Raw genomic sequence first — 27,148 nt, forward strand, 5'->3', positions numbered from 1 at the left:
AATAAAAAGAGAATAATTAAAGATTTTAGAGATTGATAAATTAAGTTCAACTATTATTGATTATATAAGTTATAATGTAATTAGAAGTGTTATTAATTGAAATAGAAAAATAAAAATATATATTAAAAAAATTATAATGAGTGAATATAAAGTAAGTAATCGGATCTACGTAATGAATTTTATATTTAATTTTTTAAAAATTACAATAAAAAGTAATAAACGATAAAAATATTTATCTTGAGTTTTGTGCAAGTAAATATGCAATTATACCCTTAAAAAGATTTTGCATGCTATTAAGATTTTCCCCATTTAGCCTTTTACTCAAAAGACAAAAGAAGGAAAAATAAAAAATTTCCAAAGTTGCTTCCAAAGTAATTCTAGAAAAATAATTATATTATTATTTCTTAAAAACAAATATATAAAGAAATTGACTTAGAATTGAGTTTTGGTAGCCATGGCTAAAATGGTATGGTATGGATGTAAGAAAGATGTTGCATTCTTGAGTGTTTGACGACTGGATTCGTTACAAGGAGGAAGTGGAACCGTTTCGTCCCAAATTTATCTGCCGCATTTTCCTTTTGAATGTCGAAAGGGTAAAAATTTGGTCGATAAATTTGATGGGGACAGAGGGGGAGACTCTCCAGTGAGCTGCTCTGGGCTGGCTTGGCTTGGCTGGCCGGAAAGGGAAGGGGCTGGCGAGCTACGAAATCAATTCAACAACACTAGCCCCAAAGAACAAACCTCGATAACTCTATTTCAGATTGGAAAAATATATATACAAATATATGTTATATTTGTTTATATGTGTCATTAGTCCAAGATTTCTTCAAGCCTAAATCGTTGATCAGGTGAGTCACTGAAGCCGCCTCTTTTTCGCATGTTTCACTGTTCAATTTTTGTTTATAATTCCGTAATCGGGAACCCAAATCGGAAGTCCTATCTGGGTTTTGGGAGAATTCAGCTTTGAATCTCTTCTGGGTATTTGTTAAATTTCACTTCTGATCATAATAGGCTGAATGCTTTACAGATCATTGTCAATGTATTCGGTGCTTTGGCTGATACATTTTGATTCCTGTAAACTAGTAACTTCTGGGTTTCTGCGAGTGGCCTTTTTGTTTACTAAACCAAATAAATTAGGCGTCTTGGTAAGTTTCCTATCTGGGCCCGTCATGAATTTATCTTGTTGCCAAAGGGAAGAAGAAGAATTCCCCGATTGATGACTGGCCCTACTGGGTATACTCACTATAGGGTTCTGATTACGAGAATTTGCAGTGGTATATTCAGTCTTTTGGGTTTAAACGGATCACACTTTTTACACAAGAATGTATGATTATGGTTGATTTCACTCACTCTCTCTCTCTCTTTCTCTTATTCCTTGCTAAGTTTCAGAAGAGTAGTGCATTGTCTTTTGATAGAAAGAAGAGGGTCCTCTTCTGATAGCGATGTAGTTTGCATTCTGTTTATTATTTATAAGGTGAAATTATTCTTTATAACTTTAGCCTGCACCTTTTCTTTGTACAACAGGTAAAATTCATGCATAAGTAGTTCAATTTTGATTTAGTAATTGTACTTTTAATGGAGTGCTTTGCAAGTCAGCTTGTTGATCTTTTCTTTTGTTTGTCTTATTTTTTAGTGGAAATTCATAACCGACCAATATGCGTGGAGGGAAGACAATTGACCAGAAACTAGGGCAGCAGAGTACACCACAGCAGTTAAAGAATGGTATTAAAGTCTCAGCAAACAGGAGACAGAGACCAAAATTTAAGCCTCATGGCAACACTATAGGTTCAGCAGTTTTGAGGAGAAAAGTTGTGAAGTCTATAAGGCAAGGCAAGGGAAAGGACTCCTCCAGTAGGAATGTGACTAGCAAAACAGTTGTGGATAAAGTGAAATCCTTCAAGAAGCAGCATTTATCAGGCCAACAAGGTGCAATACTTTCATGTACCAGTTCTAAAGGAATTGGAAAACTGGACACTGGATGTGATAAACCTAAAAATTTGACGAAACGAAGGAAGCGAAGGGGGCAAAAAAATAAATCAGAGCTGGATGAAGCTCCTCGCTTGCAAAGAAGGACAAGATACCTATTAATAAAAATGAAGTTGGAGCAAAACCTTATTGATGCTTATTCAGGAGAAGGTTGGAAAGGTCAGAGGTATGGACAAAATCTCTCAATTAAATAAGAACTTATCCTTACTTGTACAGCCTGATATGTCTTCAATTTTATATTGGTTTACCATGATAATCAGGGGTGCTTACCCAATTCTGGGATAGCATCCCTCTACTCATTACTTCTCTTACTCATCAGGGAATTAAAATCCTTCTGATTCCTTGTAGCTTCATTAGCTATCATCAATTTCATGACATTCTTCTCAGAACCATCAATGGAATCCCAGGAATTTTACTAAGACTTTAACCACATTTTCCATAGCCCACTCTTATGCCTCAGTACATCACCCTTCTCTTTGCCTGCTGTCTCCTTCCAAAGATATTCCCCTTCAAACCCTGGATATTTCTTTAATAGCTTGAACCCCGCCCCTATTTTCCTATTTCCCAAGCAAGACAACCCTTCATCCGTGCCACCACCTAAAAGACCTTCTTCATCTCCATAGCCCGGGCTTAAAACTGCCAAAGAACCACCATTGAAACTAACCTCCTCGGCAGCCTTGGTGTTTTAACATAGTCAATGGGGAGCACTGAAATGGGTTGAGCTCCAAGCATCCCGGACATCAAACAACTATTTTCTCAGCAGGGAATGGACTCAGTATTCGTATCTGTAAGGCTGATTCCATTGAGTAATGTGCAACTCCTACGTGCTTCCTCTTGTCTGTTACTCTTTAACCCTCCACTGCTACCACAACCACCATTCAAAACATGTAGAAATATTGTTTTGGTATACAAGCAATATAGAGGGACAAAAACTACATTTGTGCTTTCTCTCATAGCTTGCTCCTTAAGTTTTTTTTTCATTTTGTTTAGACAGTGCAACATGGTTTTTCCTAGGAAAGACTTTTTAAGGTGGAGCCTTGCTTAATTTTTGGGCCTTGTCCTGCTCAACTTTGCAGGCCATTTTGTTTTCTCCACCCAATCTCATTCTTTCCTTCAAGGTTCATATAGCTTCTCATTTTATCTTAATGCAGCCAATTGTCTAAGACCTGTTAAGTACCGACATTCCATTTTGGTTAGTACAACCCTCTGTTACAAAAACCACCCTCCCCCCCAACTTTTGCAAAGCATGTAGTCTCATGCACTAGGGACACCCCTTTGTATGGCCACCTGTCTCTCTAAGTTCTTCCCATAGATGCACAAATTTTGGCAAATGTTGTGTTGTTGCATGGGATGCCTGTTTTGTATGATCATATGTTTCTCTAAGTTCTATCTAAAAATGCACAAACTTTGGAAATTATTGCCATGTTGCCTAGGACCTTTACAAAATTAGACAATTGGGAAAATTGTATACCACCATAAATTGAAGTAATGCAATTTTCAAAAAGAAAAATTTTGGACTAATCAAGTGTATACCAGTATTTGTGTTGACTATTCCTCTTATCAAGTAATAATTATTGGATCATGCTACTTGTACATCAAGAGCTACACCTTGGGCTACACACGAGCGCAAATGACTAAAATACCCTTCACACCTCACCGTCTTGTCTCACCGCACGTCACTGCCTCGCGCCGCCTCACCACCTTGGGTGAGGGGTATTTTTGTCATTTTAACTGCATTGTGTAGCCCAAGGAGTACAAATAGCATTTTCCATAATTACTATCCAAATGAGATCTTGTTGATTTTTATCTCAAAAAAGTAAGTAGATATAATCATTAAAGATAATACCTTATTGTTATTTCTTGAAACAAGAGATGATTATGGAGTAAGAAATCAAAAACCACCTCGATTGTCATCCACCCAACACTATAAGTTGGACTGAACTCCACAGAAATTTACAATTAATTTCAATTGGCATTATATGTAAGGCTTAACTCTAAAGTCTCGCATGAATACTTATTCTTGACATTACATCTAAGGCTTCATTAGAAATCAAGACCCATAATAAATCTAGAAAACTGTTCTTCTACATTGTTGGTACAGATCTGTTTAATAGACAAAATAGCCGAAGTACAGTTTTTATTAAACATGCAAATTTATCAGGACTATAACATTTTAGTGGTGTTTCATTATGTCCAGAATTCTTGTTCGTGGGTGGGTCTTCCTTGGTGCTCTTTTTATGCATATCTAGCATACTTTTAGGTTCAGTTATTTAGAGAACTGCTCATGTATTTTAAGTTCTTATTTAATTAGAGCATTAATATTTCTCATTGTTTTTTTGCATAGTCGAGAAAAGATCAAGCCAGAAAGGGAACTTGAAAGAGCCAAGAAGCAGATATGGATGTGCAAACTTGGAATTCGTGATGCCATTCGCCAACTGGATTTACTTAGTTCTGTGGGGTGTATAGAAGACTCTGCAATTGCTCCAGATGGATCTGTATACCATGAACATGTAAACTTCTATCAAAATTTTATTTAAATCTTCTATATATTGGACAAGAATGCATCTTTTTGCTGAATTGTCAGTTTTCTCTTCAGATAACCAATCTTATCAACAAAAGGAGCAGTTTGATTACCCAAATGTGTTCCTGATGTTTTATGAATAAATTTGGTTTTTGACCTCACTTGCAGAAGCAAGTGGGCCTGCTGCTGCTCAAAAGGAAGTCAACATTTATGCTACATTTTATTTAACTTGTTTTCTAACTTCTGATGGAGATTTAGATTTTGAATAACACCAATATTATTGTTCTGAACAACGCAGATCAATGATTCATGCATTACCTAAAGTGCCCCTAGCTGCTACCACTATGCCGTCTTTCTGTTCAGATTAATATTCTTGATTTCTTCTCTGTTATGCTTAGATTGTCTGTGCAAAGTGCAAGTTGCGGGAAGCTTTCCCTGACAATGATATTATACTGTGTGACGGGACATGCAATTGTGCTTTTCACCAAAAATGTCTCGATCCTCCACTGTTGACTGAAAATAGTAAGATCTGTTTTCTATTTGCTACTATTATTTTCTGAATGCTACATTAAGGTATGAAATTTTTGGAAAAGGCTACTTAATGTCACCATGATATCTAGTTTAATTAATAATTTTTCAGTCCCTCCAGGAGACCAAGGATGGTTTTGCAAATTTTGTGAATGTAAGATGGAAATATTAGAAGCAATGAATGCTCATCTTGGGACTCAATTCTCTCCAGACAGTAATTGGCAGGTAGCTTAAACCAGAAGCATTTTGTGCTCTCTTACGTTTTTCTTTTTCTGCCTATTTTTAGAGTATATTTCCATGGAATAAAAACAGGATATCTTCAAGGAAGAAGCCGCCTTACCTGATGGTGGAAGTGCTTTGCTTGATCTAGAACAAGAATGGCCTTCTGATGATTCAGGAGATGATGATTATGATCCAGAAAAAGTTGAACATAGCTGCAGTCACAGTGGCGCTGGCTCTGATTTTGAAGCTTTGGATGATGCAAGCAGTTCCAGAAGTTCATGTTCACTGGAAGATGAATTTTTCACTGAATCAGGGAGTCCAGCAGATAGAAGCCAAGATGGCTGTGATACCTCTTTTAAGTCATCTATTGGTATAGATTTGGACGAGACGACTGATTTTGAGATTTTGAGTGGCCCCAGACAGCGAAAAACTGTTGATTATAAGAAGTTATATGATGTGAGTATTTAAAGGCCTCTAAAGTCTATTTGATTTTCCAGGAAAGTAAATAAACAAATGTGAAAGTGAGTTGGTTGATGAATAAGGTAGGATTTTTTACAGATCTTGTAAAACTTTGTAGTCTTACACCCCTTCCTACATTTTTACCCTAGACTGGTTTAAATTAGATGTTTCTCTTATACAAAGTTTCAATCCAATTGGAGATCGAAAGGTTTCTGCTCAATTATCAAAATTATAGTTTAGTTGGTGTTAACAAATTTTATATGTTGATGTAATGGACTGCCATTGGAGGAGTAAGTAAAATTCAACGGTCAATTTGGTGAGATATGGATTTGGAAAAAAAGCTAAAACGGGGCATAAGGCTAAAATATTTATAAAAGGTATAAATTGACCGTAATTGTTTGTGAATAATGTCTATTGTTTACCAGAATTCTAAAAATGGCCTAGTCTTGAACTTTATTAAGGGAACAAGTGAAGAACAATTTTTATTGCAAAGCATGTATCTTATACATGTTTCTTGACCCTGAATTTCTTTTGAACATCTTTGGGCAGATCAATTTCAAATTTAAGCCCCATGCATACTATTTTTACTGCATTCTTCCTTGCCATATATTGGAAGAATGGTCGCGTAACTGATGTAAATGCAAAAGTAGTTGTACCCAATTGAATGAGGTTTGCTCTTAGGTGAGGACAAAATATATATAATTAAATAATGTGTTTTTGAACATTTCATTTGTATTTTTTGGTAAGTCGTGATTCATCCAAGATCTGTCATTCCATTTTATTATTTTCTCTTTAAAATAGGATTTGACACGTGTTTAGTATTTTTCCATAAGGGGTGATTCATGCTGATCTGTAATTTTATACGTTTCTCTTTTGGATAGGAAATGTTTGGAAAGGATGCTCCTGTGACAGAACAAATTAGTGATGACGAAGACTGGGGCCCTGCTAAACGAAAGAGGAGAGAAAAGGAGTCTGATGCAGCTAGCACCCTTATGACTCTCTCTGAAAGTGAGAAGAAATTTCCAAGCATGAATACAGCAGAAGGCGAGGGGGAACTTCGTCATTGTGGGAAAACAAAGAGACCATTTTCCAGAATCCCTCCTAATGCTGTTGAGGTAGGGTGGATTTTTCTCATGGCATGAAACATTTCTGATTTCTCCTTTATTTTCTTGTCTTTGATGTACAATTTACCATGCATACTCACTGTTTCATTTCTTCTATTCTCTACTAGAAGCTTCGCGTTGCGTTTTCTGAAAGCGAACTTCCATCCAGAGATGCCAAAGAGCACCTAGCCAAGCAGTTAGGGCTTGAATCTGAGAAGGTAGATCTGTTCTTGTTTTTGCTTGTCTTTTTTTTTTTTTTTTTTGATAAGTAGTATTGGAAAGAGAAAGGCACCAATAAGGGGATGGACCTTGTTTAGAAGAGACTAGAAACTTTTAGGACTTTTTATCTACCACAGAAATTATCCATGGACAAGGAAAAAAAGGAGGAAAGACATGCCCCTTTGTGACCACAAAAGGGAATAATGATTATGCCCTTCAAAAATTGAATTGGGCTTTCCATTACCTGTTAAGCTCTTATATTTCCTTCATTCCATAAACTCCACAGTATGCAAAAGGAAACCCTTCTAAGGCTCCTTCATGAACAATTATGTCACCAACATTGTAAGAGTCACAACTGAAGACGTCATTGCCCAAGTAACTTGAAAAAGAACATGTACGACCTCGTGGTTTGCATGCCATGGTATGATGTAAAATAAGTTGATCCATTGACTAGCCGTCATCCTGGCACATATAGCGCTAATCAACTAAAAAGTGCCTTATCTTCCTCAAACTTATCAATAATAATGATAAGCCACGTGAAGCAATCCAAACAAAAGGGCCATCTCATGTGGTGCTCTTGAACTCCATACAGTCTTCCAAGGAAAACTAATCTCCCAACCATTACAGAGCACATCATAGAAAGACCAAACAGTAAAAGCTCTCTCTTTGATGAGTGCATAAGAAACTGTCACTCTCACTGGTAATGTGTTCCCAATCTTGGAGATCAATCTAAAAGGCGGTACCCTAACAGTGCGCTTGAGAGTTGGGGAATAAGAATCCTCTATGTCTAGGGATATCTCTTTTTCCCTTGACAGCTCAAGTAAATCCGGGAAAACCTTGTGTCATTGCCCACACCATCTAACCAACATTCAATGCTGAACCCTTCTATTAACTTCAATGCACAAGCTATTGGATTTGTACATTAAATAGTTGCAGTACTAAAATGCCTAGAACTGACAATACCTGAAAATAAGTTGCCAAACCATAAACTATGTCAACAGAGAACAAGTGTCACATCTCCAACATGAGCAAATGACTTAACAGTTCTGGTTTAGCACTGTAGGCCAAGCTATTGGAAGTTGTCAGCTAATCTCTTTTAGTAACTGTGTGAGAGAGATGGATCCCGTGCTGCCTCCATTCAAGTTGGGGGTTTTCCGAGCAGTGGAGGTTTATCCCTTATGTGTACTGCATGTCCATAGGATCGACAAAAAAGGGGAAGAAAGATTAAAAAGGCTAGCTAAGGATTCATTTCTGCTGATGTTCTTTGCCATAAAAATTCTATAGCACGAAAATGCTAGAATCATAGTGATTTATACAGCATTGGGCCAGCAAAGCCGCTTTCTTGATTTTATGCTCTTTGGTAATAAATGATTTGTGAGGCTTTACATTGGACATGACATTGATGATCCCTCTTGAAAGTTATTCTTGTGTGGCTGATTTGTTTTTATCTTATACATTTATTTTTTGGTCATTTGTCCTTTTTTAGGTCAGCAAATGGTTCAAAAATGCACGTTATTTGGCACTCAAAGCCAGAAAGGTAAGATGGCATTCTACTAACCTTTTCCTTTTTTCAATTTTTTAACTACATCCTTTCATTTTATTTTCTTGCATCTCCTCAAATGTGGCATCTTGGATCCTTGTTGAAGACAATTATCTCATACTTTCTCTCAACTTGCTGAAAGAGAAGGGATATTGTGATTTTCTTTTCCCTGTTCACTAACGCTAGAACATATGTGAAGTGGGCAGTATCATGCTAAACCCATATTTGTCCAGTTTTTCAGGATTCCTTTTACTGTATCTGTAATTGCCCCTTTACTTGACCTATTTCTGAGGAACATTGCAGAAATCTTTTTCTTTTGGTTCATTGTTTAGAAAGTAGTTGGGATATGAACTATGTATTGAACTCCTTGTCCGCTTGCAATATTTTGGCTTCTATTCTAGGAGTTCCTTTGTTTAGTGCTTTGTATATGTAAGCCTGAAATTTACACTTAGGGATATTGTGATTTTGCATTTGCAGGCAGAAAATGGAAGTCAAGAATGTGACGAATCCAGATCAAAAGTGGAGGAGGAAAAAACTGGTGATCCAGTGGCATCAAAGACTGCATCATCATCAACTGCAGCCAATTCACAAATAGCGAACAAGTCTCTTGACAGCTCTTTAATGCAAAACCAACACAAGGTTTCTTCTCATAGCAACAACAAGGTGTGTTTCATTCTAAGAATACTCGAACTTGGTCTGTTTTTGTGCCTGTAAAACTAAAGAGTACTAAGAGAAATAACTCGGATCTAGGATGCTTGAACTTGGGAACCATCCAAGACTATATTGGATTGGACTTTCCTGATAGTGTACACTCATTCTTCCGGAGAGAATGTGGTTAGATTGAGATGGAAATTTTATTCCTCCATATTTATGAAAATGATGAACCTTGGATGTTGTGGATCCTGTCCTGAAATTTCTTACCTTCAGGCCGATGTTGGGTTCGGGGACGACGTGAGCCTGAAGCATCTGAAAGCTTCTGTAAAGAAAAATAAGAAAGTAAACATCAAGGCTGGAAGCAGAAGAGTAGAAGAAGAAGCAGAGGCTGAGTTGGAGAGGCTCTTTAAAGCCGAGGGTAAGATAGAACATTTGCAGAAGGTTCTGAAGGGACTTCCAACTGGAAAAGCAAATACCAGAGGAGATGCATCATCCAACTCAAGGGACTGCCCCAATCACATTGTGTATGTCCCAGTGGCAGAGCTGAGGGAGAAAAGCTACCGATTTGGTTGAATCAAATCTCTGTGATTTTTCCTTCAAATGTCCTAGTAAGTTTTGTTCTAATCCAGATGTTAAAAGGAAGGAACAAAAATAGTTTCATAATGCATATACATATATGTATGGAAGGCAGGCATTTAATTTGTGTTTGCCTATATGATATCAAAGCATTGCCTGCATGAACAATCTGAACATGTAATCTGTCCTGTTAATCATGTGGTTGTGAATGCTCTAATTCATAGCTGCCTTTTATTGCAAGCAAAGTTCCATTTTCTATGCAAACAGAACAGGAAGGAGGAAGCCCTCTTGTCTTTAGAGTTTGAATGTCAAAACAGGGAACCTTTAGTTGGATTTCTAGATTTCAGCTAAGGCTCCAATTGTTCTGATGTAAAATATCTTTTGGTTAAGTATTTCACTTATTTTCTGTCGTGTGAATAGTGAAAAAAATGGAAAAATGGGGAGAGTATTTTTTAAGAAAAATCATTTATAAAGATGTAAAAAACATGATGTTTTTAATTAATAAGTGTTTTTTTGTTTCAAAACAGAGATTAAATTTTTATTGATTTGATGAGAAATCACATATATGTATGTATAATATGGTTGTATTCTCGCATCTAATATTTTTAAATCTGTAAATATTTCATTTTTCTTTATAAATTATTTTTAGAATGAAATATTTTTTATTATTTATACACGGATATCACAGATCTAGTATCTATATTACTATATAAGCAAGTAAGATATTTTGATATTATGAAATTATTTTAATAAAATAAATTCTCAAAATATTTTCTGTTTAAAAAATAAAGGCAAAACTTAATCATATGATTTGATCTCATTATAAGGTAATTAAATTTATCACTTTGCTAACTTCCATCTATAAAAATTAGGCAATAATTACGAATTCACCCCTAATAAATTATTATTTAAAATATTTTTTTTAATTTATATATGCATCACTCACAGGAGTGACACTTACATTGTGAGTCGAGATCTGCTGTCTTATTTTGCTGTCTTCTTTCCTGTCCAGCCAATGAGAAGCAGCCACATCATCCATTTTTAAATAGTAATTTTTGCAAAAAAGTTATAAAATCAAACAAAAAAATTATAAATGAAATATATATTGATTATACATATGTTATTATATATATTTCATATACATATGTTATTATTTGATATTTATTATTATATATATTTCATATACATATGTTATTATTTGATATTTATAATTTTTTTGTTTGATTTTATAACTTTTTTGTAAAAATTACTATTTAAAAATGGATGATGTGGCTGCTTCTCATTGGCTGGACAAGAAAGAAGACAGCAAAATAAGACAGTAGATCTCGGATCTTGCATTGTAAGGCCTTGGAGACGTTTAAGGTGACGCCCAACTGGGCGCGGTTCTGGTCTTGAAGGCGTCGTCTTCACTCTTCAGCCACTTCTTGACCGAGTTCTGCCCCGGCCGCGACCTCTACTCCCTCCCTCCGGCTACGCCAGCCTCGCAAGCGCTTCCCTGCTTCCTCCGTCGTCAGGTGCTTGCGCACGTTAGCACAAACAATTCCACAATGCATGCATGGAATGGAACTAACCATCCCAAAGGTGCTTTTTGATTTTCATTCATTTCGTTTTCATCGAAGACGTACGCAGGCCTTAATGCAGCGGCGGTAGTGGCAGTAGTATTAGATTAGATTAGAATTAGAATATTTACACATGAAGGGAATCGTTTCCCGCGATCTGAAGCCGGGAAACGTGCTAGTCCGGTCGGACGGCCACATCGTGCTCACTGACTTCGACCTCTCTTTGAAATGCCAGTCAGTGGCCCGCTCCCTGCACTTCCGGTCTGTTTTCGTTTGTTCAACCTAGTGTCATGCTGACGACGAGTTCTTGAATGGGCGACACCTTTGCGAAGAAGCCAGCCGGCCACCCAACAGAGTTGGATTGGCATTGCATAAAACGCCAAATGGTTGCATCCACCGATGAAATGGTGACAATCATCAGTAGGAATTGCTTCTAATGCTACATTCACAAAATTTTCTGTCAATCATCAGTAGGAATTGCCCGAAATGGGCTCACAAGCAACGGACAGCAAAGATTAAAGAAGAGGAAAAAAAAAAAAAAAGCAAACAAACCAATGACTAAGTCAAGCAGGAAGGCACAGAAGCCACTAGCCACTAGCTCAATCATTTCAAGTTCAACTACATTCTTATCCAACAGTTACAAGACCAGCCAACGGAGAGAGTTCTGGTTTGTAGATTTCCTGGAGCTTTGAACTTGGTCTGCTGCTCAAAGTACAAGATAAAATAACAAGAACTATGCAAACTGTGTTTCCCCTATCCTTTGGTAACATCTTGAGAACTAGCATTCTTGGAACGACCCAATTTGCACCTTCTAGCAGTAAGCCGAGGCCTCAACTGTAGAGCATATAAATTTACCAGTATCAAGAATATTCATTATAATAAGTACAATGAAAAACAAAAACAAAAAAAAAGACCATATGAACAAGTACATCTTTACAGGGACAACAACATAGCACAAACATAAACAAAATGCTGTAGACAGGCAAAAGTGTTAATAGAAATCCATTCAACAAAACATCAGTTATGAGTTCTTAACTTCTTGCTAACCTAGGAGATCAAACCCAAGATATAACATACCCCATTAACCACCTATTTTCCAATTCGTTAACACTCAAGTTTTTATCACTAATATCCATGCTCCTGCCTGGTGAACCGACAGATTTACTTAGGAATATTATGTTTTTTCCCAAATATAAACAAAATTTATAATATACTACCCTCCCCAACAAAACACACGCACATTCCATCCTTGTACGAGATGGAGTAACCCTTGCGCTAAAACTCCCTCTATTTATTCTATGTTTGGCTCTTGGGTTTCATGCAAGGAAAGGGGAAGCAAAATGTAAGAAAATAGAATTCCTTCCCTTGGCTGGCTGTCTTGGGATATCAATAACTTTCATTTTGCTTCTTGGAGAAGTGAAGGGAGAAAATAGAACAAAATCATAACAAGGAAAATGACTGGTTATTCACACAAATGGTGGAAAACCTATAGAATATGAAAAGATATAAAGAATTTTAATTTTGTTTTTTTCTTGAGCATACTTTGTGTTCAACCCAAAAGGTAGTTTCTTAATTCACCTATTTGGGTGTTTGTATTATGTGGTGCTTGGGTTGTTTCTTAACTCCATCAGTGGATTCCTATTTACAGCCGGTCCCAAGCCTGGATATGGAAGGTTTGCTAGGTAGCTGATAACTAGTGTAAAACTCGTCAAGTCAACAATTTTTCTTGTGGAGACTCTGTCCCTCAACATCTTTTTAATACATGTGAACTAAAATTCATGTAGCTGATTCATATAGTGGGATTAAGGCTTAATAGGATGCTGTAAGCATGTTTTGTGTTCAACCCAGAAGGTCATTTCTTAATTCATCCATTTGGGTATTTGTATTATGTGGTGCTTGGGTTGTTCCAATGATTGGCCATTCTTTCTAATACGTCATAACCAAATACCACTAACCACAGTGTTGTTTCCCCTATTGGATTGACAGAATGGAGGTCTTTGAAAAAAAAAAAAAAGGCAGAGGGACCTTAAATACCAAAAGTAAAACATAAGGGGTCTAAGTGGAATTTACCCTTTTTTGGGGTGGAGGTAGGGGTGGGAGCACGTGTGAAAACTTGGTACAACAGCAAAATATCAGTTACTATTACTATTGAATAGTTCATGGAGCAAGCACGTAAAATGTACTTGATTCTTGAAGGTAGAGCTCATTGAAGTCAGTCACTTGCCATGGATTCTTCATGTAGCTTAGAGGGATTATGGATACAAGCACACACATCCTGTTGTACCACTGTGTAATCCTCTTTCTATTTACTGCCCTTGTGGCTTTCAATCTCCACAACGATTTTGATCAACCCAGAAAATGAGGGAGGAGAGGTTAATAAACTCAATTAAGGGAAGAGCCTTGCACTTTATCAGCCCAAACCAACATCAATAACTCAAAAATTGGGAGTTAAGAAAGTGATGTTGCAAAGTCCATAATTTATTTGGTTGTTAAAAAATTATTAAAAACTAAGTCAAATATATTAGACAAAGAGGAATCACAAAGATAATGGTAGAAGGAAAAATACTAGAAATCAAGAGATAAAGAGTAATGAATTTTGAACAACTCTAGTCAATATCTAGGACTAGAAAGAAAAGCTTGATGCTATCATGAGAGAAGAGGGTTTAGGACATTTTTGGGCCTTAACTGAGATGAGAGAAGGACATGGTTGGCCCGGTAAAACTTGAGCCTTTTTCCTCAGTTCTCCCTAGATTTTTGGATCTCCTTCCTCAAAAATCCAGGTTCCTAAGAAATCATTATTTTTTTCATTTTTATCTAACGAAAATGTTTATAGTGATTTCAAGCAAGCTAATATGTCACCATAAATCATAACCCAATCCATGAATTGGAAACACCCTTGTTTATGTCAACATGCATCCAAGTAATGTCCTATCAGTTTTCAATAATTTCAGAACCACATAGTTTGGACACCTTCTGGTAGACGTGTATCCAGTAGTGGTACATGAATCACATTGCAATGGCAATCTATATCTAGTAAGCCATCCTTCTTCAAAGTTTTAAATCCTTTCAGAGAAAATTTCAACTTATGATTTGCTTGTGAGTGAAGTTATTTAAAATATTTCAGGACTTTTTTTCCACACTTCAATATATAGAATGTGAATTTAGCACCATAAGAAATCAAGAAGTTATTATTTCCATCTATATACATATAGATATTCATTTATTCATTCAATATACCGGTGATGTCAAGTCCTATAATAAGGGAATTGATTGTCATCCCCACCATTTGGCCAAAAGTTCTAATGGAAATCCCTAGTGCACAAGGCTCCCCATTTTGCAAGGGTCAGGGGAGGGCCATTATTGTATGTTGCATTACCCTGGCTTTGCAAAGAGGCTGTTTCCAGAACATGAAACAGAAAAGTGGAGAACAGTAAATAAAGCATAGATGGTTTCTCAAACTAAAAATAGACATAAAATACCGACACACACATGAACGGGAAAAGTGGGAGATAATAAGACAGATGGTTACATGTTCAAACTTGCTAGCAAAAAAATTCTATCTTATCAAATAAAAAGCACAGATGGTAGTATGATACTAACTCACAGTTTAAGAATGATTTAAATTTTATTTTTAACCCAGAAAATATGCAAACTGACAAAAACATAACCATTTAGGTAGCAAAAAAAGAAGATAAAATTACTGGATGATCAATATTAGAATACCAAGACATACCATCTCTATGTACTTTAAATGCTTCAAAACTTGATCTGTCTCCAGCTCCTAAGGTAGACAAATGCACAGGCAATAATAAGACCAGGGGAAAAGTTCCAGTCAAGAGCCAAAAAATGAAGATTAAAAGTTGAAACAATAAGAAAGCTACCACAAACTGCTTGACAATAACAACAGACCAAAGATACCCATCGATGTCCCTCTAAATATCATAACGTCCAAAACAAATGCAGGAAGTTAATGCTGTTGAATATGGAAAGATGAGTGCCACAAAACATTTTTCACATTGTTTCAAGCTGCAATTTTGTATGTTTGCATACTTGCCACGTGGACTGTTTTAATCACAAAAGTGTGTTAAACCACACAAATTGAAAATGCTTATCCTTCAGCACAATATTAGGATCAAGAACGTAACTCACATGTTAAAAAGTTTTTGACTCCAAACTGGATGACAGTTCAGATCAACAAACTGGGGGAACAAGAAAGGTGGGGCATGCAAATAGATACATGCATTAAGTCCAAGGATTCAACAACAAAACACTTATCACGTGCAATATTCATGTAATCAGTCTCATGATTGAGTACTTAAAATTGTGTTACAATTTTTATTATAGTGCAGTATGTTCCTAATTTTAAATCTTTTTTCGTTTAAATCTCCAACATAATTCTAAAATCCACAAATTTAGACCAAAATTAATTAATAAAGTTATGAAGCATTGCCACCCAATTATCTACAGTGAGACAATAGTAACATGTAATTTACAAACTGAATTGTATTCAAGGACACTAAATAAGGCAGAATATACCTAAAGACACCCCCTCCCCAAAAAAATGAAAATAGTACCTGAGGTACAGCACAATCAGCATGAGCTGGATCCCAAAGGATAGCATTGAAACACTCCCAATCATCAGTTTGAACTTCAAAAAGGGGAGCCCTGAGGGTATCAAATAGTACATTAAGCATCCTAAGACTAATAAAAAGGTTATGAGCAGGCAGCTCTGCTCAGAAAAGAAATTCATTTCTCAATAAAGAGCATATGAGGCAGACTGAGTGGAAGATTATAATAAAAACCTTGCCTGTGCATATGATAAGTAACATGAGATTACATAGGACCACCCTCAATACTCATCTTCAAACTGCAGTAGAAACTAATGTTTTGAACCACCAATTTAATGTTTTCAACGTTGACAATATGGGTCTGCACCTTTGCATCACTGCAGCAAGTGTACATTGGCTTGTCTACTTTTGTTTTGTCCCTCTTCTTATTGAGGATGTGCCCATTCAAGAGTTCATGAATCAACACTATTATGCTGGTGTGAAAGGATTTGGGATAAAAAATTTAAAGATTTCAGGGAAGGGAGAAAAAAGCAATATTTTTTATAAATGCATGGGAGAAGATGACATTTTTAAGTTAACGAAATAATTTAATGTGATCCTCAAATAAAAAATAAAAAATAAAAAATAAAAAGATGTTGGATGAGCGGAAAAAGAGGACTTTAGTGCCTATATATAAAAATATCGGATATGCTCAAAAATGTAAAATTATAGAGGGATCAAGATAATGAGCCATACTCTGAAATTTTGCGATAGGATAACTAAGGAAGGGTTAAACTTTTAAAGAGAGAAAAATCCTGAAACTTTTTCATTACCAATTGGATTACAACAAGGATCTGCATTGGGCATTATCTCTTTGCTCTTATGATGGATGAACTCAAAAGGCACATCAAAGAAGAAACACCATGGCATATGCTATTTGCAGATGATATAATCTTGGAGGATGAGACAAAGGTAGGAGTGAGTAATAAGCTTATATTATGGAGAAACACCTTAGAATTCAAATATTTAAATTAAGTAGGTCAAAACCAAATATGTGAAATGTATGTAAAAAATATTAGTGTAGATGACGTCATAGTTTGACTTAAAGAGATCAAGTAATTCCAAGAAAAGATTAGTTTAGATATCTTGAATCAATTTTTCAAAAAGGAGAGATTATGGAGGATGTTAATCATAGAATTAGAACTTGTGGGAAAATTTTGAGTATCACTTGGGATGATAGCATTATAGAAGATATAGTCATGGATAGAGATTATGAATAAACTAGTATCCATGTAGCCGACCCTACCTAGAAGCACTAAGGCTTCTTGTCATTATCATTGTTGTCGTTATAGATAGTACAATTTTATATTTTATAATGCACCTTTAAACTATCCATTTTGAATATTTCTAGTTATTTACTAAGTTGTCCAAAAGAATTTAAGTCAGAGCTGCTACACATGAATACACAAAAATATAGTTTAATCTTATTTCCCATATTACATGTATTTTTGTTACGCATACTGCTTTCTAGAGACTTCTTTGTCTTTTAACTATAGCCTACCTTCACATCAACCCTAGTTTATAAGTCACGTTCCTGTTCATTGTAAATAAGATACTGATGCAAACAACAGAAAACCAAAAACCAAAAAGAAAAATAAAATACCAATAATCTTTTCCTTTTCTTTATTTTTGTAAGTAAATAGTTAACATTTCAATAATTAAATTCATAGTTCTTATTACACTACATAACCTACAGTGGATCCACAAGTTAAGAATAATGTACGACAATATCAAGTTGGTTTAAGAAAAATCACGTCAACCATGAGATATTATTAGGAGATTTTAATAAGAAATCTATTAAATTGATAATCATCATCTCATCCAAAAGGCATCCAAAAGGTTAAGTTGGTAGATAGAGGGTTATTTTCATCTTTTTTATTATTATTTTTACTCTCAAAACAACCCCCTCACGTGTAGCCAAGCTTCGTTGCATAACTTGTCCAAACATGTGCAACTATTTAAATATTGGGTTAGTAGCGAGGTTTGAACTTAGGACATTTGTTTATCAAGTTGGTTTAAGAAAAATCATGCCAACCATGAGATACTACGAGGAGGTATAATAAGAAATCAGTTAAATTGTTAACTATCATCTCATCCAAAAGCTTAAGTTAGTAGATAGAGAGTTAACTTAATATTTTATATTATTATCTTTACTCTCAACACACCCCCTCACGTGTAGCCAAGCTTCACTGCATAACTTATCCAAACACGTACAACTATTTAAATATTGAGCTAGTAGTGAGGTTTGAACTTAGGACCTTTGGTTGTTTTGATATCATGTTAAATCGTTAACCATCATCTCATCTAAAAGCTTAAGTTAGTACACAGAGAGTTAACTTCATCTTTTATATTATTATTTTTACTATCAACAAAATCAAACAAAACTGCCACAAAATGGTTCATTCTTGGTAAAAAAAGAATGACTAATGTAGGATATCTCATAGGATAATATCATCTCACATGTTTATCTACATGCCTAAGGAATTGTTCTCATAAAGAATTGGGTGCCAAAAGCAGGATAACTTGTGCTTGACACACTCAAAAAAGAATATAATACTTCATCTCCTTTAGTCACAAAGATTATTAGCGCTCATAGTTTTAGAAAAATGGAAATATGAACAGTTTCAAATTACCTGCGCCACTTTCCACAAATGTTTCCATCAATGCCCTCTCCTATCCCTTGTATAACTTCTCGACATTGAAGCCAATTACCAATGGAGCTTAACTTAGAAGGCTTCCTGGAATCCCAACCCTACAGATAATAGTATAAAGTCAATTCTGTTTGGCACAACTGGAATTGTGTAGCCCACTGGATAGTTAAAGAGAATATGCAAATAGAAGCCTCACATGCAAGCTAACACACTCTGAAGTATAAATTACCAATGCATCATCATTAGTATCAATCTCACTGCATCAAATCAAAGAAGCAAGAGTAAGGAGCAAAACACAATACATAACAATCTTTATAACATGTGAAATTTTGAATGACATCATTTGAGAAACTATCAATGCAACTAGCATACAGAAAAGTATAGAAACTCAAAAGCAATCGATACATAGATCAAGATCCTAGTGGGTTCTACAAAAGCGGGTTCATCTCTTCAAGCATATATTCAGATAATGTGTTGGAATAATGATCATATGCCCTTGGGACTGCTGTCACATATTTCCAGTCAATTAAATGTCATGTCTTAATTAATACAATCAGCTCTTGAATTCAATGAGACATCCATCTCATCAACTTTCATGCTTCTTACTGAGTTCCTTCAACTTATAAATTTTACGAACATCACGATTTCAAAGTTATAAGCTTTATAATAACAGATATATATACCAATTTTCAGGTCATCGTATACTAAGTGCAGCTGCAATAAGAATACCATGATGATGATAGCTCGCATGGAAAAATAGAAAAAAATAAACAAACATTAGAATATGGAAGACATGTGGTCTATAAACAAGTATACAACGAGCAAGGTAGGTACAGAAGCAAAAAGGATGTTGGAGCAGAAACCATTTTGTCCATACATTGAAACATGTAGAGCAAATAATTAAACAATTATCAAAAACTGGATGGTCAGGGGGTGGACATTCAGTGTTGATGATAACTATGCAAAAAATTGGAGAGGATTTCAAGCAATCCAACAGAGAAATGTAAAAAAAAAAAAAATCACACTCCAGATTACTGCCTGAAAATTGTCAGTTTTGAAGTCCGCCTTTCCATTCAGAAGAAGGGAGGTAATATACCACCCTTTTTGCTTTTTCACTTCAATCACCTGCCTAAAATCCCTTCATATTGAGGCACTAACTTCGTCTAGAAGAAAATTTTATAGATCTGAAGACAAATAGTATCTCTCTCTATCTAAAGACAGCACAAACATGTTCCCAATAAATCTCACATAGAGAATATTATGAAAAGTTTTGAGCAAGGCTATTATGATCTGTGTTAATCATCAGAAGAGATAAATTTGCCAGTTGACCGTCAGATTCAAGTACTGGTCAAGATTTATGGGTGGTAACACACACTACAAATATTATACTTATGAATATCAGGCAGTCAAAAAATAATAATTTAGACATCCTTTATTTCATTTCAGCCGACAAATATTTTCTTCTCAAAGAAAGGGTATTTTCCCCATATTTTTCAGTTGATTTCTACCCTAGGCAAAATCAATATTAAGCACACTTACATTGATATCAATATAAATTTAAAATTAAGTATTAAGTATTTATATTATAATATTAATAATATCAACAATATTAATGTTAAAAATAGTAAAAAGTATAATTGTTGATTTGTTAACCACTATCTTATATAAAAACTTAAGCTGTTAGATAAAGGGTTAATTTAATATTTTACATTATCATTTTTACTCTCAACACGCCCCCTCACGTGTGGCAAGCTTCACTAGATAAGCAGTCTAAACGCGTGCAATGATTTAAATATTCAGTCAACAGTGAGCTTTGAACTTAAGATCTTTACTTCCTCTAATACCATGTTGAATTGTTAACCACCATCTCATCTAAAAGCTTAAGTTGTTAGATAGAGGATTAACTTTTTCTTTTATATTATCATTTTTTACTCTCAACAACTATAAATAAAAATGACCGGCAAACTACAATTCATGCAGCCAGTCACACAGTGGGGTTAAGGCTTGATATGTCACTGTAATTAAGTCTTAAAATTCAGACTATGATGAAGAAATAAAAGAAAGAGGGACCTGTAAACCATAAAAGAAATATTTTTCTGATAAGTAACCAAAAAAAAATAACAATAGTTGCATTTTATAACATTGTTAAATGCAACAAACATTACTTAAGAAAGTAATTTCAAAATTAGGTAAATGAAAGGAATAGAGAGATGCCAACCATGGAAAACCATTACTGAAACAAAAGAAAAGAACCAAAGAAAAATTAGAGAAAAGTCATCCATCAAAAGAGAGGTAAGTGGTTAGGACCCATTCCTTCTTGTTCTTGTTATTCATTGGTCTCCCTCCCTCCCTCAACCCTCTCAACCTCTCATGTCAATCTGTCTTCCACATGAACACAATACTACAAATCTCAAGTCCCGCACGTACGCATGCCCAGGACATGGGCCACGAATGTTTTCCCTAGGGGATGTGTATGTGCTTCCTAGATGTCACATAAATTTTGTAGTAACTTCTTTAGACAAAAGTCCTATGCCATCATATTATGTGCAAACCATTTGAGAAAACTGCCATTTTGCAGTTCACCAAACAAATGGTGCATATTTGTTAGGCACATGCTCAAAGGGTTGTGAGACGTCTACTGTCAAAGGAAAAGTCTATGTAGAGATAATACATTGAACTGGAGTCCAGATTTGATAGGTGGAAGGGGCAAGCAGAACTGACACAGTTCAATAGTTATCGGGTGGTCCAAGTCATCTACTTACTGTTTACCTATCCTGCTAAAAGTAAAACTTAAATTATGCATCTTTCATCTTTCTCCCCTAAATCTAACCCCAGAAATAAATATACAACAACATATAAAGCCTTAATCCAACTAGGTGTCACCTAGTGGGATTAACGCTTGATAGTTCAGAAATCCATACAATCAAATATAAATTGTTCCAAAAGCATGAATATTAATATTAGGATGATTGAAATATCATACTCCACGGATGGACCAGACCAGTCAGGAACTTCTGCTTGAAAATATTGACCAATACGAACACGCGATGTATATGGCCCAGTGTCTCTCAGAATCGAAGCAATAGGACCTAATTCACCTTTAGATGTTGCATTTCTACTTCTGCTCATTTCACAGCTGATATCCATAGTTTTCTCCTTCAAAATTTTATGCTTCTTTTTTGCACAAGAGTGACAGAACCACTCATCAACTGGTATCTTCTTTAAACGTGGATTGCAGCAAGAGACATGAAATGCCTCTTCACACCGATCGCAAATAAGCATTTTCAGTACAGTTTCCAAATGGTGACAAACATTGCAAGCCCACATGTAGCTTCCATCATTACTTGTACCAGGCCCTTCAGCATACTTGTGATTCATAATGGGCCGAACTCGACCAAGCAAACCCTGGCTTCTAAGAATGGAGATGCATACATCTCTTTCTGACATATCATCCTGCACACCCTCCACAATCAAAGCACTAGAAGAGGAACACTCACCAGTGTCGTCCACTTCCGTCCTTAATGAAGCTGAACCAAGTTCTACATTTGACTTTGATGATGAATAACTATCATTTACACAGCACAATTCTAAAGCATGGCGGTTATCACTTTTGAGAGCTCCTTCTGGAAAAGGCTCTTCCCTGTCTAAGCATCCATTCATCGATTCTTCCTTTGAAGCAAGGGCCTGTGTAGCGCATTCAACAGGAGGTATAATAGGAGCTCCCACATGGTCAACTTCACTTTCAAGCTCAACTGCAGAAACAATATGATCCACCTTAATTGCCTCTGAAGGAGCTTCAGAATTGATGACATAAAGACAGCCATCACTTGTCTTTGCTAATGCCTGAGCTGGAGAAACAGAAGCAGAGTTCTTTTGGAGCTTCCTTCGCCTATATACAAAAGTAGGTGCAGAACTCTCAGACATAGTGCTGATAGTTGACAGCTGGGAACTACTACTTGCAAGATTTAAAGAGCCCAAATCACCTAGGCTCCTTTTCCTTTCCATGACTGGAACAATTTCTTCTCGTCCATCTTGAAGATTTTCATCACGTTTATGACACTTCTGCCATGTTTCAGCACCAGGAGCCCCCCTATCACTTTTCCCACTGTCAGATGTAAAGAACATGGGAGCTTCGGTTGAACCAGGATGAGAACTCAGAACTGACATTCTCACCTTAGGCAGACTGTATCAAGATTTTCTTTCCTTAAGTCCTGAAAGAAGTCACCAAACTGACACCGTTGTTTGTTGGATCAAGATGAAAATCAAATATGAACTTCCCTCTTAATTCTCCCATTCCATTCACTCCAAGCTGCTACCTGATCATTTACCAAAAGGAAATTAAATAAAACAAGATCAATGTAGTATCCGTAGTCCTTTTATTGTCAGTAGAAAAAATTATAAATGGCCAACAAATAAAAGAAAGGATACAGGACAAAATCATCAGTCATTCCAAAAACAAATACAAAAATTTGCGGCCCAACAAAAAAAAGCAGGGTTAAAGACTTGCATAAGTCCTGAAAACTTGTTGAACTGTAGCCCACACCAATAATATTGAGTATTAACATTAGCATAAAACATAAAAGGTATCCACCTCTAATATAAGCTTTTAGTTTTGTTGGTGATCAACAATTTAATAAGGTATTAGTGCAAGCAAATATCTTGCATTCAAACCTCCCTAGAAAACTAACATATAAATACTTGAATGTATTTGAAGCAGTTCTGAAGGAAAGTTGGCAACAAATAAGGGGTGTATTTACCATATAAACTGCAAAAGTTGCATTTTTCTATAACAACTTAACAGTCTAAATAAGTTGATGAATGATGATCAACACTACAAGTAATAATTTAGGACCATTAGGGAACCATAAGTGAGTCAAAATTTTATACAATGCAACAAAGAGAAAAATTCACCCCCTTCTACTCTGCTCACGGTATGACATAACATGAGGGAAATACAAAACACTGTTACGGTATTATCTACAAAATGTATAGTTTTTTTATGAGGTTGAATAAGAGTACAAATTGAAGAGGCATAGCATGCATGCAGGCATTGTATATTCATTATTAAAGATACTAATATGACACAAAACAGCTAAAACTCATCTCCAGTAAGAACTGTGCTTAATTATGCTACCTTGAATGAACATCTTGGAATGCACTTGTTACAAGGAAATAACCAGTAACTGTTAACTCATGACCAAGAGAAGAAGAATTACAAAGTAGTCACCACAAGCTACTAGCATTGAGTACTCTCTTGCCAGCCTGGCTGAAAGTATCAAGCCTCAATTCTAATGAAATTCTTCTTTTTTCATGTATTTTTTGTTATTTTAGTAAGTAAAAGATCATTAAGAGAATCAACATAAGGAGGAAAATAAGCCTACACATGTACCCATTACCCATAAATTGCATTAAAGAAGTTAGAAGATACAGGAAGTCTCATCTCGACCACAACAAAAGCAAAAAGGAAATACAAAAGAAAGAAAGAAGAGAAAAGAGAAACGGATGGTTCCCTTTAAACTATGAATAAGAAACTCTAATCCTTCAAAAGTTGAAAAATTACTCTCCTCCAAATAGCATCAAATAAGGAGAGATCTTCCACAAGTCAGTCACTTCCTCTCCCTATGTCTTGAAGAGGTTCATGCCCAAGAAGAAATGAGGCACATCAGAAACATCCACTTGACCCACTAAACCCAAGAATAGCAAAGAAAGGTTACACGCATATCTCATATCCAAGAAGTGCATCGGTTTCAAAGAGTTAGTTACCACCAGATGTGAATGTGAAAGCTCCCTGGTCACCTCAAGGTGCAAGTATTAAGTGCTCATTGCAATACAAGGCTTTGTGATGTGATATTAACAATCAACAAAATACTACACAAAATTGATCATGCTTGTAATCAGTGGAACCATTATTTTGTTCATTTGTAGGTAAAAAGCATCTGCATATGATGGGATAGATTCAACCGAAATGCAACACTTATCAAATGAAGCAAATTCATAGTGCCTAAGCATCCACGTCATAACCTTACTTTCCTTCATAATCACTATAGATGTAAGGGATATGGTACTTACTAAAAATAAATAACCATACACTTTAGGGAAATGGTCAACTTTGAAGGGTATTTTGGAATTCAAACTTAAGGCATTAAATTGAATAATTCTGATAACATACTTTTAATGTAAGAACTTGTCAGGATATTTGGAATAAATTTTTTATGCTTAAGAAACAAAAAAACAGTGATGAAGAACAACATTGAGATCTTGGTATCTTTATACAACAACAATTACAAACCCTAGTCATCCCACTAGAAGGGGTTGGCTACACGAATTCTAAACCTCCAACCATCTCTATCCACAGTCATATCCTCTATAAGGCTATTATATTATTTGTCATGTTTAACAAATTCCCACCCAATTTTCTTTGGTTTTCCTCTCCCTCTTTTGCTACAAACTTACTCCATTTCATCCACTCACCCCAGAGATGCGTCTATTGGTCTTCTTCTCACATATGCAAACCAATTTAATCAAGTCATATCCTCTACAAGGCTATTATAGCATTTTTTTGTTGCTACCTTGTTTCGAGTCCCTTTTCTCTCGATGGATTTCTTATCCTACCACAAAGACCTCCTCTTTCTTGAAAATGCCTTGTTGCTTATCAGAGAGATAATCGTCCACTAGTGTTCATTGCCTTCAGGCTCAATATTTCATTTCACTAAATTGCTTTTGAACTTTGTTAATTAGCATGTAAATTCTCAGTTGCATAGTCATCACATGCTGAGATATTCGCAAAGATTTGTATTCACTTTCAAAAGTTTGTCACATTTAAGCATATGATTAAATCAATAGTAGTCAACTTATCATAATTGAATGGAAGTATGGATGTATTGTGGATAACTTTCTCTTTAAAAAGCTTATGTTAATAAATGTTAAACTTGTCTGTCAATATTTTTTATGCTATTCCTTAACATAACTACAGGCGTAAACATCCAACATAATTGACTATGTTAAAGGTAATGAAAATAGAATCCAACAGATTGCCATAAATGAATGCCAAATTTTCCAATAAGAATTTTTGGTTTGTGAATCCATGTTATCATGAAGGCTACAATTAATTCCACCTCTCGTCGCTAATTCCAAAAGGCATCTAAATTGGTGTAGATCCTACTAGTGCTTAAACCAAAATTATTCGTGCAAGCATTATGGCGTCATTTTCTCATGATCTATGATTTATTACATCTAATATTTATAATATGGAAAACAAAGGAACAAGGAAGGCTAAGCTAATGTAGTTTAACCAAGATCACGCCATGACAATACAATCACATGATAAATAAATCATTCCATGGTTAAACTGTTGGTTCAATCAGATTCGCATCATGACACCTTAATCAGATAATGAATAAATCATTATCAAATTTATTGAAAAGGGCATGACATCAATCCATAGAATTTTTCAAGTTTCAGCGTGAGAGATTTCGGGATGAAATCAATCATACAGAAGACTGTCTATTTCCAGCCTAATCTTTCAATCTTGGTATGTGACCATCAACACTTACCTTCTCAGATTACCTTCTTTTAGGTTAGATTATTTTTTAGTTCAAGAACAATCTAGCTGGAATCAAGGAATCCCTAGATCCGTTCTGTCCCAAAAAGGGAATAGGCTAGGATTATCAACTTAAGAACTAGAGTCTGGCGATTGAGCCGCTTCTAGGAATTTTTCTGATTCTTTCCTTCATAAAATAGGCATAGAGTAATGTTCACAATTTGTTCATAAACACTCCACCGTATATAAAACACAAAAAATCCCTAATATTAATTAATATCTCCGGAACAGGAAAAACAGATAAAAGAAGCACAAATCCATCAAAAAAACGCATATGCAATAATTGATAAACACATTAAGCCGCAAAATAGTTATCTTCTCCTTCGGGATTACCAGACCTAGAAGTTAAATAGAGGCAACAGATAATCCTATGCCCTAAGACACAAACCTGTTGAAGCCTAAAATTGTTCTCCCCCAAATTGAAGGCAGTGACCCAATATACATATATGGATATATTTTCATAAACAGAAAATCTAAGATTATATTTAGATCATTACCAAAGCATATCAGAGTATACATCTGTAAAAATCAACTCAACCACGTCTATCTAAGAGAGAGAGAGGGAGACCTGAGGACGCGAGGGGAATGGCCGAGCAATTGAATTGAATTAAATGCGTTCCACAAGCAGAAATTTACAACCCAAACGCTGCACTCTTATGTATATATAGAACCGTCTCAATGCATTCCGGTTCAGTATTCTCCCAACTGGTTCAATTCGGATTTGGGTTTTAAAAAAGTATAAATTTGCTACTTCAAATCGTGCCAATAAATATAAAAAAAATAAAAAATAAAAAACAAATCTAAGAGTCCTGTTTGGCACAACTTTCTATTTTTGTTTTTAAATTTTTTAAAACAAAATAAAAAGTTATAGATTTTTATTTTTTTAATGATTAACACAGCCAAACCAAAAAGATGTTTTTAGT

At 35.4% G+C, this 27,148-nt stretch overlaps 2 protein-coding genes across 4 annotated transcripts; one reads left to right on the top strand and one right to left on the bottom strand.

Moving 5' to 3' along the window:
* Positions 1-464: 464 nt before the first annotated feature.
* LOC127806925 (pathogenesis-related homeodomain protein) lies at positions 465-10,064 on the top strand. 2 transcript variants are annotated; one of them, XM_052344525.1, is made up of 11 exons: positions 465-848; positions 1,634-2,152; positions 4,331-4,496; positions 4,906-5,029; positions 5,148-5,260; positions 5,348-5,713; positions 6,598-6,831; positions 6,948-7,037; positions 8,525-8,575; positions 9,056-9,241; positions 9,506-10,064. In XM_052344525.1, exons 2-11 carry the CDS (start codon positions 1,656-1,658, stop codon positions 9,803-9,805), a joined length of 2,127 nt encoding a protein of 708 aa, XP_052200485.1. In that variant the 5' UTR covers positions 465-848; positions 1,634-1,655; the 3' UTR covers positions 9,806-10,064. The 2 variants fall into 2 exon arrangements, with proteins under 2 accessions (XP_052200485.1, XP_052200486.1); XM_052344526.1 differs by having other exon boundaries at positions 5,157-5,260.
* Positions 10,065-11,786: 1,722 nt separating this feature from the next.
* On the bottom strand, positions 11,787-26,927 carry LOC127806722 (uncharacterized). Of its 2 annotated transcripts, XM_052344186.1 has the most exons (8): positions 26,794-26,876; positions 23,760-23,808; positions 21,609-22,941; positions 18,822-18,882; positions 18,608-18,726; positions 15,942-16,032; positions 15,101-15,148; positions 11,787-12,201 (listed from the first exon to the last, which is right to left on the bottom strand). In XM_052344186.1, the coding sequence occupies exons 3-8, from the start codon at positions 22,790-22,792 to the stop codon at positions 12,121-12,123; spliced, it is 1,584 nt and encodes a 527-aa protein (XP_052200146.1). In that variant the 5' UTR covers positions 22,793-22,941; positions 23,760-23,808; positions 26,794-26,876; the 3' UTR covers positions 11,787-12,120. The 2 variants fall into 2 exon arrangements, with proteins under 2 accessions (XP_052200146.1, XP_052200147.1); XM_052344187.1 differs by lacking the exon at positions 23,760-23,808 and having other exon boundaries at positions 26,794-26,927.
* Positions 26,928-27,148: the final 221 nt, after the last annotated feature.

The sequence above is a fragment of the Diospyros lotus genome, chromosome 7 (genome assembly GCF_014633365.1).
Source record: "Diospyros lotus cultivar Yz01 chromosome 7, ASM1463336v1, whole genome shotgun sequence".
NCBI lineage: Eukaryota > Viridiplantae > Streptophyta > Magnoliopsida > Ericales > Ebenaceae > Diospyros > Diospyros lotus.

What these genes read in the sequence shown, in the direction of transcription:
- LOC127806925 (XM_052344525.1), top strand. Translation starts at nt 1,656, where the DNA reads ATGCGTGGAGGGAAGACAATTGACCAGAAACTAGGGCAGCAGAGTACA. An exon ending in ATTATAAGAAGTTATATGAT is followed by an intron (nt 5,714 to 6,597) that starts GTGAGTATTTAA and finishes TCTTTTGGATAG; the next exon opens with GAAATGTTTGGAAAGGATGC. An exon ending in TGGCACTCAAAGCCAGAAAG is followed by an intron (nt 8,576 to 9,055) that starts GTAAGATGGCAT and finishes TTGCATTTGCAG; the next exon opens with GCAGAAAATGGAAGTCAAGA.
- LOC127806722 (XM_052344187.1), bottom strand. Translation starts at nt 22,792, where the DNA reads ATGTCAGTTCTGAGTTCTCATCCTGGTTCAACCGAAGCTCCCATGTTC. An exon ending in CTGATTGTGCTGTACCTCAG is followed by an intron (nt 15,149 to 15,941) that starts GTACTATTTTCA and finishes TGTCTACCTTAG; the next exon opens with GAGCTGGAGACAGATCAAGT. An exon ending in ATTTAAAGTACATAGAGATG is followed by an intron (nt 12,202 to 15,100) that starts GTATGTCTTGGT and finishes TATGCTCTACAG; the next exon opens with TTGAGGCCTCGGCTTACTGC.